This window comes from Schistosoma haematobium, chromosome 1, assembly GCF_000699445.3.
Source record: "Schistosoma haematobium chromosome 1, whole genome shotgun sequence".
In the NCBI taxonomy this organism is placed as follows: Eukaryota; Metazoa; Platyhelminthes; class Trematoda; order Strigeidida; family Schistosomatidae; genus Schistosoma; species Schistosoma haematobium.
In genome coordinates, this window is record NC_067196.1 from 58723613 (window position 1) to 58736498 (window position 12886).

At 29.3% G+C, this 12886-nt stretch overlaps 1 protein-coding gene across 3 annotated transcripts; it reads right to left on the reverse strand.

Moving 5' to 3' along the window:
- Nucleotides 1-6143: 6143 nt before the first annotated feature.
- Nucleotides 6144-12848, reverse strand: MOGAT2_1 (2-acylglycerol O-acyltransferase 2). Of its 3 annotated transcripts, none has more exons than XM_051209190.1 (2): nucleotides 11804-12848; nucleotides 6144-7133 (listed from the first exon to the last, which is right to left on the reverse strand). In XM_051209190.1, exons 1-2 carry the CDS (start codon nucleotides 12675-12677, stop codon nucleotides 7114-7116), a joined length of 894 nt encoding a protein of 297 aa, XP_051074625.1. In that variant the 5' UTR covers nucleotides 12678-12848; the 3' UTR covers nucleotides 6144-7113. The 3 variants fall into 3 exon arrangements, with proteins under 3 accessions (XP_051074625.1, XP_051074626.1, XP_051074627.1); XM_051209191.1 differs by lacking the exon at nucleotides 6144-7133 and adding an exon at nucleotides 8974-9735; XM_051209192.1 differs by lacking the exon at nucleotides 6144-7133 and adding an exon at nucleotides 11172-11367 and having other exon boundaries at nucleotides 11410-12848.
- Between the last annotated feature and the right edge of the window lie 38 nt (nucleotides 12849-12886).

A 12886-nucleotide genomic window follows, 5' to 3' on the forward strand; every position in this document is an offset into this window, starting at 1 on the left:
ATGATAATGAATAGCAGACTTTCATCCGAATCTCGTAATTACTTTCATAAATGGTTGTCTCTAACAATCGTGTGTCAAAATACTAAATGATAAATTTCTGAAGATTTTAATGACATCTTATTTCGTGGAAGAAGAGATATTCACTGAACTATATGTTGGGAGCCTCTTTTAGAAAATATGTATTTGGAGTGTATTACACTTCTGGCGGATGCTAAATCAAGAGGCTGTTTGGGCACAAAAATAATCATTCGTTCCTAACTTACAGTCAGTAACTATACATTATCATATATTGAATAAAGTCACTGCATATTAGCAGTTATATATGTGACCTACTGATCCACAAGAAACAAGTCTCGAATAAGATTTAAGATTGTTGAGTTTACCCACCAGTAAGTTGGTCAGTATGTCCCGTTGACGATAATACGGCTGGAGTTTGTAGAAATGGTTCTGATACACTGGGATAAACAGAAATCAATTAAGTGATAAATGTGTGTGATTGAACAATAAATATATATATATATATATATATATATATATATATATATATATATATGAGTGGGTACACATGCATTCGATTCTATTAGTCAATTAAATTCCTATCTCACACTCAATCTTTTCACTCAAATGACCAGGACGATTGCATATGGATGTCAACTCTCTGACACTGCACATCACAAACCTTTCATCATTTACTGACCAACAGAGTTTTATCGTCTGTTCTTGAAAATATTATAGAGCTTTAAGTCCATAGTTTATTACTGTGATTTACAACTACTATGAAAGATTAAAATTATGAATGTGAACTATATTGACTATTTTATATCTAATGCACATAAAGTACGTGCTTGATTACTTCTCACATGTGTATAAGAACTGTGTAATCAGTATGAGCGAAACACGAAATAAATAATACTCTAACAAACTGTATGTTCGGGTTATTGGAGAATGTTAAGATGACTGTTCCTGTATCTCATTATGGGTCTATTCTCAAACTGTCAAGCAGATTAGTTTTATTAAATGACATGTACCACATAACCCTTAAGTTACAACAAAAACATTATCAGAATTACATATAATCAAATAATATTAATTTATATATATATAGACAGAATAATTACTTATACAATACTGGCTTCTATGCAGTGTTACAATAATCCAACAAATTTTCACTTGACTGAATTCCAAGAATGATGAAATCATTTCGATTAGAGGTGATAGATGTATAGAAACTATCAGAAATATTCACTATTTACAGATAGATACTTTGATGTTTTGTTCAAAAAAGCATTTCCCTCTCTTAACATCGATTCTAACTTAATGGTATTATCTCTCCTGACTAAAAGATCAATTTTTCACTGTATGAGTTGATTTATATGGGCTAACTAATAAGAAATGAACAATTCACAACATGTTCACAGCCTGTATATCAAAAAGAGAGTGTTTATTGAACGTAGGTAATTAGTCTTACCGACCAAAATATTATTTATTACTAAAGCTTAATGTTAAGAATGGGATTTAGTCTATAGGATAAGTGTTTGAAGTTTAGGGTTACAATGTAGGTTTAAATCCCAAACCCCAGTTTAAAAAAAGGTACATACAGACTAGTCATAAACTCATGGTCTACCTTAAATCCTAAACTTCTCATCCTAATGTTAACTCTATTTATTAAGCTCTAAATCTTAATTCTAATTACTAACATTATAAGTCATCCATCTATATTTATTATCTTCTAATTAGATGTGTGGGTTTAGAAATTTATCACAGTCATCTAAATAGTCCTTCACGCTTACTGTAGTGAGTCGCTTTTACCTTTTTGCATTTTCTCTAGTTTTAACACTAATCTTATCAGACATGTCAGAAGCATATGATTTATATTAACATTAGCATGAAACAAGTTCAAAAAGTCGAATAACATCATTCATAACTTGTTATGAGATGAATGATAAGAGTAAAGTTTTGTCATTACATCTATATACTATACTATTATCGAAGGAAAATTAACATAATGATCGAATAAAATAATGAATAGTTGTTATGCCTAAGAAAAGTGGCTAAAACAGACTGGCTACTAACCATTTACAGAAGGAAAAGATATGAGCACAACCATAAGAAATATTTATTAGCATAACTATTTCTAGTGTTGTTACCTTTAAATTAAAAAAAGATAGCTTGACTAAAAAATCAATAAATCTGACCATAAAACTATTGAATACTAGAAGTTTGATAAATTTGCTTACGATACAATCATACATAATTATTATCTTTATATATCATATATATATATATATATATATATATATATATATATATATATATATATATATATATATATATATATATATATAATATATAGTGTCTATCAGGACTCGGTAGTTAGGTGGATAACGCAATGGCGTTCGAAGCGAATGATCCTAGGTTCGAGTCTTGGAGTGAACATCAACTCGGTGATGCAGGTATATCCAGCTGACGAGTCCCAAGTAGAACGAAATGCACGTCCTGAATTCCGCTGTTAGCCACTATACATCTTTGCTTAAAAAGCTTGTGACCTAAGGCTATATCGAGGCAGTTCGCACAGGCTGTACATATGCCAACACGAGACTGACCAATTGCAGTCCTAAATAACTATGGGAAGATACAAGTAAAACAACACCAAGTGAATATATATATGTACATATATTCCTCTTTTAACGCTTATTTTAACCTTTACATTATTCTGAATATATAATTTCATTGTTAAATTTGAGCTTTTATCATATCAGTAAATTTCAATATCTTATCACATCACAACTCTAACATGATTTTTAGAAATGTTCCCATTACTAGTTCAGTATAACATATGATTTCTTAATTAATGATATAGTTCTCATTTTGTTTATTGAATATAATCATTTTTGGTATCTATAATTTATTTAAACAAAGACACTCACTATACCAAATATATTATGTAAGTATATAATCTATGATGTTTTAGTGACTAAGTTATAGAATAGTAAGTTAAGAAATTATTAAAAGTCATATGATTTCATCTAACTAATTTAATAACTGGTATAAATGTTTATTCCATAAAAATCTTTCATTGTATTCGAGATATATAATGAATAAATAATTGTGACAAAATAGAAACTCTTTGATCTCTAAACCATAATGTATTCGTTAAATAATTATAAGTTTTTGAAATTTGTAGCATACTATTTAAATAATCATATTTTGTGTAGTACTTCATTTACTTCAATAACCTCAACTAAACTGAGACCAAAGCATATAAATAGCTATATATTTGATGTGACTCTTAACCTCTCTATGTTTGTATAGCTATTCAATGTTAACAGGATAAAAATAGTCATTCCATATATGATTTAATAAATTTGCTCCAGGTCCTTTATATCTATCAACAAAAATGTTATTCTTTTCATTCTATCTTAATAATATTTCAAGTGAGAAAACTGTACAAGGTGAACATACTTAGCTTTAAGTATACAGACAGTGTGAAATATATTGATGCCAATATTTGTTATTTCTGTTATGAATGTAAGTTGCTTAAATTCTGAATAAACAGATAAAAGGATGATAAAAAAGAAATCAATTCTGTTTTTAGAGGCAGGTGACTTCTTAAAACCAATGAATCGTAGATTATCACTGTCTTTTATAACATTATTGGCAGAACTTATCGGACTACACTAAACTAAAATCTCATAGTTTTCTAATCAGATATTTCATCGAAGAAAATATTGTTTTATCGAAAATATGCTTTCAAATTTTTGTCGCTTGAATTTTTTCATGACTTTCGTTCTGAGCTTCTTTCCATTAATGATTATTTAATGCAATTTAAGAGAAGAAACATCTGATAAGCCACAAAGACAGTTTTTTTTTACTGAATTCAAGATAATCTTCAAATCCATACAAAATAGAAACACACAACCGATATTCCTTCAGTAATGTCTAAATATTAAAGCTTGGTTCGATAGTACTTTTCTACTCTGTAGATTGTTATAAAGCAGAAAGTGAAGACAAAATAATTTGATTAACATATCAAAAGTTTCTTTTAGATTTTGAAGTGCTTCCTGGTAATGAGTGTCAACATGTAAAGCTAGAATTATTCAGTAAATGCCTTTATTGATTTAACATGAAGTGCAGAAAACCCAAAACCTGATTCTCTGAATTCCATAGTTTGGTCTATAAGTTTCGGTTCATAATTGAAAGTGAAGGAAAGCACAAATCATTGTTCAATGGCTCCTTCATATATGAATGACTTATACATCAATAAATGCATTTGGAAAAAATCTAAAGAAATTCGATAAAACATATCGATCTTTTCAGTGTGCTATAAGAGTATAAATGAATATTTGTAATTAGATTTTAAATGATCTAGACAAAAATGCAAAACCATCAGTCAGTCAGTCAGCTAAAATGTAAGACCAGGCTAATACTTACAGAAAAAACATATTAATTACTTATTATTCTTCCTCGTGATTTCATTTTATGTCATTAAGGACTATAAAGGTGAAGTAAATAGCACACTATTGTTTGTTTTTTTACGGACTTGTAATATATGTATATTTTTTTTAAAAAGTGTATATATTTTATTCAATCATCAAAATTCAACAAGAAGTTCACTATCTGAATATATTTTCTTTCTGATAATCAATTGTAATTCTTTGTATACTCTACCAATTGTTATAAGTTAGTTTGATGAAATATAGAAATTAACACAAATAATAGTTCATATCTATCACTAGATATTTGCAACCGCTTAATTAGACAAATTCATACTCCATTATATTACATTAAATTTACTGCATTAAAATGAAGTAATTACTAAATGTGTTGCTTAATTTCGTGGATGAGTTGAAGTTAAACATTAACACCATTGTATGCTGACCAGCTCAGTAGTCTAGTGGTTAAGCGCTCGCTCACGAGAGTGATAGGTCCTGGATTCGAACCCCGCGAGGCGGGTTCGTGGATGTCCATCGCTGAGGAGTCCCACAATAGAACGAAACAACCGTCCGGTGCTTCCACGTCTTCCATGGTGGTCTAGCGTCAAATGAGTCATGATCTGAACTATTGTAGTTACTAAAAATTATTATTAACTAATCATATGTACAGTTTAATCTACGTTAGACCAAGTAGAAGTTATTTAATGACATATCGATTATAAATTAACGTTGAGTAATTGGAAGAAAAAGGATTAATAATAATCAAAGTAATTATTCGAATATCAATCAGTTGATACGTTGCATAATACATGTAAAAAAGAGAAGAAACTAGCAGAATATTTTGATGAATGGTCCGCAGTAGTTATGTAAGAATCAAGAGATGAATGTTGAGAATAAGTAAAATACAAAAATACAAAAATAGTCGAAGAAATACGAGAATAGCTTATCAAAGTTCTGCTGCAAACTCCCCCAATGCCGATGGCCAGGGTAGTAAGAATGGTTGTATAAATAGAAGTTTATAAAACAATATTTATTCAGTTCCTACTATTTCATTGACTAATTTAAAAGATTTCAAATAGTCAGTTTGTAGTTTATTTATTTCTTTTTTAAGAAACATAAAATGTGAAAAAAATTGATCAAAAGCAACACCGATTACATAATAATGAGTAAATTGTAGTGACTTTTTAGTTTTTTAATTTGATTCTGTTCTTAATTTAATAACATGTTAACGGATTCTATTAATCCTTTCTCATGTTACTAAGTGGTTCATAGAGATTGTAAATTACTCAAATCATCTTCATTATTAAATAATCAGGACCGTATATATATAATCTTTGAAGACACATGGGACAGAATAGAACTTTTGTTTATATACATCAGTTATGCCAAATAGTTTTCTTTCATAGAATTCACTATCCAACCTTTTTTCTTTAATTTTTAGCTTTCTTTAGTGATATTTAACATACCGTAATTCTGCTATATTTTAAAATTCATACATAAGTTAATGAATGAATTGAATCAATGTAAAGTTTGTTTATATGAAATGAATTGATTATCATAACCATTCAGTGACTATTAAGTATTTAAACCATTCTTATTTTACAGATAAATTTTACAGAATAATTAAAATTTTTATTAATTTTATGATTATTGACTATACATAGTTCCTATCAAAAATGAAAACTTCAAGGATTTGAATGGGGATTTATTACCTTAAAATAACTGGAAGGAAATTTAGACGTATTCAGGCAGATAATATAATTAACTGAATGAAAAATCTATTCATCTACCATTCAGTTAGACAAGGCGTGAATGTGACAATTCATTCTAGTCAGTAAGGGGTTGTGGAGATTGATGAATTTTATTGATACCATTAAATATCGACTTAGTCGTCTAGTGATCAAGCGTTCGAGAGCATGTCCAAATGTCTTGGGTTCGAGTCTGGAGTGAGGAGTCGTGGGTGCACACTAGGATGAAACAGCTGTCAAGTGCTTCCAAGTTTTCAATGGTAATCTAACATTGATCGGTTCATGATTTCAGTGAAATTGATTATATCTTTCTCTAACGCTAGCGTCATTACTTGACAAGGTTTATTTCTTTGACAAAAGTGATGATGTTCGAAAAACTATCAAAACCAAAGTACGGTATGTGCTAATCAAGAGCAAATACTCCCCAAACAAATCGTCCTTGAAGTTCAAAACTGGGCTACACAAACTTGTGTAAAATTACGATATTAGGTTCTTAAAGATATTTACTGTAGGTATATTGTATTTCTTCCTACCGAACTAATCGATACTCAGACTATATGTATACAATAGCTCCCTTTTCTTACGGTTCAATTGTACGAGCCCAAAAAATAAACGAACAAGAAATATGTTTATTTTTACCGACACATTAATCTTATGGCCTCTAATTATCTAAGGATAACTTGAAATTACAAAAGCTATCACTATTATTAAGTCCATAACAATTTAATACCGTTGAAGAAAAAACCACATTCCAAGGGCTGTGCTACAATTATGACATCAAATAAAATACATAAGGAAATAATTAAGCTTAGTACCTGAAACCAAATGTAATTTATGTGTAATGAGGTAGAGGATTCTCAAATCTACGATAAAAGCATCTAAACGGCAAAAGTTGTTCACAAATTATAAATGTGTATATAGACGACCAGGTGTTACGATGAAACTGAGTTATCTAAAATCGAAGAATAAAAATAACGATGTGATTAAATTAATCACGCGAAGTTAAGGAAACTGTTTTCGAGTGCTGAAATTAAAATTTTTAAAAATATTCCTCTTTCTTAAAATCTCCCAGGAATTTACCATTGGATCATAGTTATTTTTCTCTTTCAAAAAACAGTTTTCTAATTAAACTGACGTCACAAAATTTATCTTTAGTGAATAAGCCATGACATTACAACGTGTGTGTTGTAGTTTATTTGATGTCGGATACTAAAACTCTTTATACATGAAGGACCATCTAATGATTTCTAATCTTTTAATTAATGAGTAAGTCTTTACTCTTAAATGCCTCCCAGCCGTTTTTTCACGATATTAACATTTACTATTTGACAGTATAATTTGTTGCCGATCTTGACTATGATTAATAAAAAAATGACTTTTCATCTTAGTAGAGTTATCAATGGAACATTAGACTTGGATGATGAATTTGGGATTTATTTTCAAAACGAATGAGCAATCAAATCATAATCTGTTTACCGTATAGACATTTATCAATCTTCATAAAATATATCTTTAATACTTGAATTTACAAAAAGGTTTCTATTTAACTTAGGGATAGTTATTCTACTGGATTAGTCACTATGTTTAAAGTTCAAGGTAATCCTTTCTAAATCTATAGCTTCAATTGAATCATGATCTCAACTATTGAAATTACTGAAATCTCTACAAAACCCCTTCTGATAACAATCAACATGTGCTTACTAGTGACTGGCTTCAAGAGGTATATCCTATAATTCTAGTGAGAAGCATTGACCGGTGGAGTTCAACCGTGTCAGTTGTGAGGCAGGAACTCACTGGTGACAATGGTGGATGTGTCACTCAATTTCGTGGATTAGTTGAAGTTAGACATTATCACCGTCGGATGCCGACAGGCTGTGGTCTAGTGGTTAAGCGCTCACTCGCGAGGCTGATTGGCCCTGGGTTCGAATCCCGCGAGGCGGAGCTATGGATGCCCATCGCTGAGGAGTCCCATAATAGGACGAAATGGTCGTCCAGTGCTTCCAGGTTTCCTATGGTGGTCTAGCTTCAAACGAGTCATGATCTCAACTATTGAAATTACTGCGATCTCCACAAAACCTTTTTTGATATTAGTTAACGATTATTTTAAAGGATATATTTCAGTTTGTGTTCACAAACTGCCATTAACTTCGACGCTAATAGGAGCATTTTTATTGGATAGGGTTTGAATTATTCCGTTGATAATATTCTAGACCCATTTTCTTTCTTGCATACGTACTTTCTTAGCGGATTGTCTCGAAATAGCCACTTTGTTACCAATTTTAGGATAGATAAATTATGGACAGGATTATGGTCAACGATACACGTTTTGTTCTATTCGGTACTTGTAAGCTGTATATGCCTGGATCTCCATGTTTAGGATCACACTAAGAATCGAACCGAGTACCTTTCGCTTCAAACGTTGAGTCATCTATTAAGCTACTGAGACCAGATACCCATTAATCCATCTATAGTAATAAAAACAGACAATAAATGAATAGTTTATCGTCTGAAATTTTTTAGCGTTTCAATAAACAGATTTCTTGGTTCTCTAACTTGTTGGTTGAAATTACCATCATTATTAACTTATTTTATAATGTAATTGAAAATAGTTGGTTAAACATTGTTCTGTTTATAAAACTATTTGTTGAAACATATATGTTTATTTGAAATGTGCTAAACATATTTAGTGGTGAAATAAACATGAATGACAGGAAATGATTCGATATATATACTGACCTTATGATATTTTAAACAAAGGTTCAATCAAGTTTATTAATAACTGTGCATGAAATGTTTACCTTAGTCCTGTGAACCACTATTTAAGCCACTATTACTAACAAATTTTCACTCTAAAATTTTGTTTACAAGTCACTTATCAAACGAACTGTTAACCTTCCACTTACATTTTTCTCATTAAAATGCTTATAAATCAATTTACTAAATTTAAGGATACGGTTTCCCCATATGACGTTATCATTAAATATAAAACAGTAGTGAATAGCTACGTATTCTACTTAGTAAATCCTTATCAGTAAGAACATAAAAACCATCTTTTAACTAGATCTAGGAAGTAAGAGTTCCTGACTGATCAGAAATAGTTTCTAAACCAATTAACCTAATATTATTTGTCTCTTTAACCAATTCTTTTTTGAGTTTATTTCTAGTTTCAATTGAAGGAGTGATGATAACAAAAATGTTGTAACGGGTGTGACTGCAGGGTTTGATACGCAGCGTATTTATCGATCGCTTCTGTGACAGTGACACGGAGAACACGTAAGGACGACCTAGTGCCCTGATTGGCCCTGCTTCGCTGTCTGTCCCAGCCAGTTGAGTCAAGAACACAAGTCACAGCCTCTGAGTTATGAATCATTGTATTTCAAACATACTCTATTTATATACCAAGCAAACAAACCACATCGTACCATAAAATAGGAAACAACATTTGTACAATATTTAACAAGTGAAATAAACATCGACCAATAAGAACTGTACATTTAAGGTCCAAGGCCACCATAGACTTAACACAATAATTATTGGTATATTTTCCGACTATCCTAACAAAAAACAAAGGTATATTCAATACTTTCTAAATGTCATGATAAAAACTATATTTTAAACTTCATTCAATCTCTATAAGCTTTCATATATCTTAACACTATATATTGATGAATTTCAGATAGGTTAGTTTATTCTTATATAAAGGAAAACATTAATTAGTATGATATAAATTTATTCTAAATATTAGAACAATGAAAATTAATCCAACCATACAAAGAACAGACTCAACCTATTAAGGAAATTGCTAATCTTTTTCTCATAGAAAATCACAGTTTAATTAACCATAAAACATTTTAATAGAAAATCAGACTAGAATAGAAACATTAAGATTACTAGCAACATAGTAAATTTACTCAGAACATTAAAAAGCGAAGTAATACTTTGGACATTTACAGAATGTGTTAGATATTAAAACAATATTTAACTGTTATGTAATACCTATCTAATGTGTTTCTGTGGGACCTCAAAAATTACATATCTTTGGTCCTAATTTATACGTTTAAAATTGAAGTACTTGAAAGATACATCATACGAAAATGTAACATTCATATAACAACAATAAAAAAACATTTAAACTTTGGACAAAATAAATATCATGTCTACATACCATCATTCATTTTTTAAAGATGTCATTAAGTTTTGAAGGTAATCATATTAATAAATTGACATCGTTTGAAGGAACTAAACAGCTCTCAATAGCTACATAATAAATTGAAGCATTTTATGGTTGTGGTCTTTTAAATTTTAATTCATTGATGTGGTAGCCTGAATGTTCTACCAACAAGTGTAAGATACTGACCTCCAATCTGTGGTGTAGAGTAGCTGAGCAAAGTGGAAGAAAAATGGTACACCTAATGATAACGGATGCACATTACAGGACCCCCAAAATACCAACACGTAATAGAGGACCAAAAAATGAAGCTACAAAGGACACTCACGTCACAACATTTGGGAATCTTGACAACAGCCATGAAGATATTATGCAAACAACACAGAGAACAAAGAAGAGACACCCTAAAGATGAAACTAATCAAGATCTCGAAACCATCCATGGAAGAAAACATAAACAACTGCGTGGTCAACCTGTCAAATTCAGTGATGTCAAAGTTTCTTTCTTATTGCGCTAAATTGAGTGTGAAATCACTAATGGATATTAATAAAGAATTCCGGACTAAGATGAAGTAACTTTTCAATCCTTTCTTTCTTTAAATGTTTCTCCAAAAAATGAGAAATACATTCAAATCAAAATTTGTTATTATGTAAAGTGTACTACAAGTGCATAAACTTATGATTGTTTCAAATAATTTGGTAATTTTATTTTGGCACAGACCAACATTCAATAAATACAGACAATTTCGAAAAGATAATTGAACAGCACATTTTTTAAAATTTTTCAACTATTCAAATTAGCATTATATATATAATGAAAGTTCGCACGTTCATTCTGTTATTTAAATCGTGCTTACAAAATACTGTAGCTTAAATGTAAAGATTGGGTTTTATCTTTAAGGAATAGTATGATGTATATATTCACATGGTACCAGTTTTCTCATGAGCACTTGTTTTTGACTAGAAATCAATTCTTAATACCTAAAAAGTCCAAATGGATTTATAATTCAGTGTATCAACTAAAAAATATAATACTGATCTATATTTAACTCTGAATTTACCGATAATTTATACAGAATAAGCATTGCTTTTCTTTTTTATGTGGTTTTATTGTATTTATTGCTCTTCATTTTTTGTTTCCAATAGTACTTAGATACATGAAATCGACATTGGTGATTTTGATGTTCACTATTAAAAGTCAATAAACTAACTTATTTACTATGATCACATTCCGAATGACATATTGGAATTCTTGAAGCATCAGATTTTTTCAAGTTTTGTAGTGCAATATTCTGATGTACACTGGTAAACATGGAAAAGATTCAGGACTTCCTGTGTAATGATTTCAAACGCATGATGCAGTTAAACAATGTTTCGAAACATCATAAAAAATAACTACAACATATAGCAATTGAAGTTATCACTCAAAAAAAATAATAATAAAAAGACACTTACCGAATAACATTAGAAAATCTCGATAAAATGGTGCTATAAAATGAGCTTTTAATATAGCTAAATATGGCTTAAATCCAGGAAATACTTTTGAAAAACCAGTAGCTTCTGTAGCAAAATTAATAAATGCTCCTGTAGCAAGTATTCCATGTGGATGAAATCCAACCAAATAATTAACATCCATAGATAAATTTTCTTTCATTAATTCATTATCAAAATGATCATCATTTTTATAATCTTCATTATTCATAATAGAATTCATAAAATAAGAATGATGTTTAATATGATGATTATGAATTTTATTAAATTTAATAAATTCTTTACTAATTACTAAATGTATTGGAAAATAATCTGCTAAATATTCCCATATTTTTAAATAACGTATAAATTGTTTTGGATGTCCACCATGATTTTCTGAATTCCAATCCCATAACCAATAAATTATATATAGAATAAATAAAATAATAATAATTGAATATTGAAATTCATTTATTGAATTTATATTGATTATTGATAATTTATAATTATTGATGATATATATATTGAAAGTATTTAATAGAATAATGATTAAATTATTAATTATTATATAACTTATAATGAATAATATAGATAAACAAAATAAACCAGAAAATAAAAATGTCATGACATATAGATAAACAGTTGTATTTTGAAAGAATTCAGTAAATAAATAATATAAACATTTAGTATTTGAATATTCACGACGTTTTAAGATCACTTCACCATTATCACTTAATTTGATATCATTAATATAATCATTAGAAGAAGAAGAAGAAGAAGAAGAAGAAGAAGAAGAAGGATAAGAGGAAGAAGAAGAGGAAAAAGGAGAAGAGGAAGAAGACGTCAAATTGATCAGCATATTCACTGAAAATGAAGTAATAGATTATTTCTAGTTTCTTCAACGATAATGATTTCCTTAATTTTTAGAATAGATATGATATGTAATTAATCAAGATTTGTATCTTTTGTTGGTTTGTTTGTTTGTTTTTTATCGTTAAAACTTTAATAAACACAATGTAATGAAATGGTAATGAGTATTATAAATAAATAAAAAATAATAAATTACAA